Source organism: Pygoscelis adeliae, unplaced genomic scaffold (assembly GCF_000699105.1).
Source record: "Pygoscelis adeliae isolate BGI_AS28 unplaced genomic scaffold, ASM69910v1 Scaffold445, whole genome shotgun sequence".
NCBI lineage: Eukaryota > Metazoa > Chordata > Aves > Sphenisciformes > Spheniscidae > Pygoscelis > Pygoscelis adeliae.
In genome coordinates, this window is record NW_008824894.1 from 898,814 (window position 1) to 899,911 (window position 1,098).

Consider the following 1,098-nt stretch of genomic DNA (forward strand, 5'->3'; position numbering starts at 1 on the left):
GGCAGGGAGCGGTTCGGAGCTGGTGAGCAGGGCTGCAGGGTTGTCTTCCCGCCTCTGCAATTCCTGCGTCTGGGGAGGAGGGGAAGTTACTTCTGGAGGCCTGCCGCCTCACGTGGCGAGGGTGTAGGGCAGCAGGAGGTCATGAATTCACTGGCCCCGTCATGGTCCCTCCGAGCAAACCCGCACTGGTTGCTCGCTCGCTCACGTGCTTCTGGATCCTCCCCGCCCCAATGTGACCCAGGGCCTTTCTTGGAGGAGCAGGTGCTACCACTTCATCTTGGGATGTGCTGTTGAGGCCACCGAGCTGGGCAGGCGCCTGGGAGGGACTGTGGGCAGGTGCCTCAGCAGTCCCCCTTCTCCTGCCAGCCTCCACCGCTCTGATGCTGGGCTGGGCCAGTTTCCAAGTACCGCTTAGGTGTGGGGAGCCTGGAGCTATTGCTGTTTGCGCAGAAGCTCCTGCGCAAGTGCTAAGGAGTTACCCTGACAAGCACTCGGAGCGGCCATCCCTGCTCCACTGCCCTGCGCTCTCCCATTTCTGCCCAGCCCCAGCACTGGGCTGGTGCACTGACGCTGGCAGGTTCTGCCCCAGGTCCACCTGCAGACGCAGCAGGAGGTGAAGATGCGGATGATGGGGATGGCGATGCGTGTGATCCGCACCGACGGCTTCCTGGCTCTCTACAACGGGCTCAGCGCCTCGCTGTGCCGGCAGGTGAGTGCCTCCGTGCCCTGACGGCCTCTGGTCCCCCGAGGCCAGCACGGAGCTCCTGCTGCGTGGCGCTGCCCGCTCCGTCTGGCAGCTGGGCTGGAGCTGACAGGCTGCCCTGAGCCGCGGGGGCCGAGGAGGCAGGCGCCTAGCAGGGCACAGCGGCTCATTCTCCTTCTCCTCCAGATGACGTATTCCTTGACTCGCTTTGCCATCTACGAGACCGCGAGGGACCGCTTGGGCCAGGGCAGCCAGGGGCCTCCCCCCTTCTACCAGAAAGTGCTGCTGGGTGCAGTGGGAGGTGAGCGAGGGAGGGGGTCCCTCAGCCCTGGGCTCCCTCAGGCTGGAGGAGCCCCCTGACCCCAGCTCTTCTTTGGCCGCAGGTTTTACCGGCG

At 65.6% G+C, this 1,098-nt stretch overlaps 1 protein-coding gene across 1 annotated transcript in view; it reads left to right on the forward strand.

The window, feature by feature from the left end:
• SLC25A10 (solute carrier family 25 (mitochondrial carrier; dicarboxylate transporter), member 10) overlaps positions 1-1,098 on the forward strand; it is a 7,703-nt gene that overhangs the window by 3,133 nt on the left and 3,472 nt on the right. Inside the window, exons 2-4 of the mRNA XM_009324596.1 lie at positions 578-709; positions 890-1,004; positions 1,087-1,095. Coding sequence (XP_009322871.1) covers positions 578-709; positions 890-1,004; positions 1,087-1,095 — 256 coding nt within the window. The remainder of the gene's footprint in view (positions 1-577; positions 710-889; positions 1,005-1,086; positions 1,096-1,098) is intronic.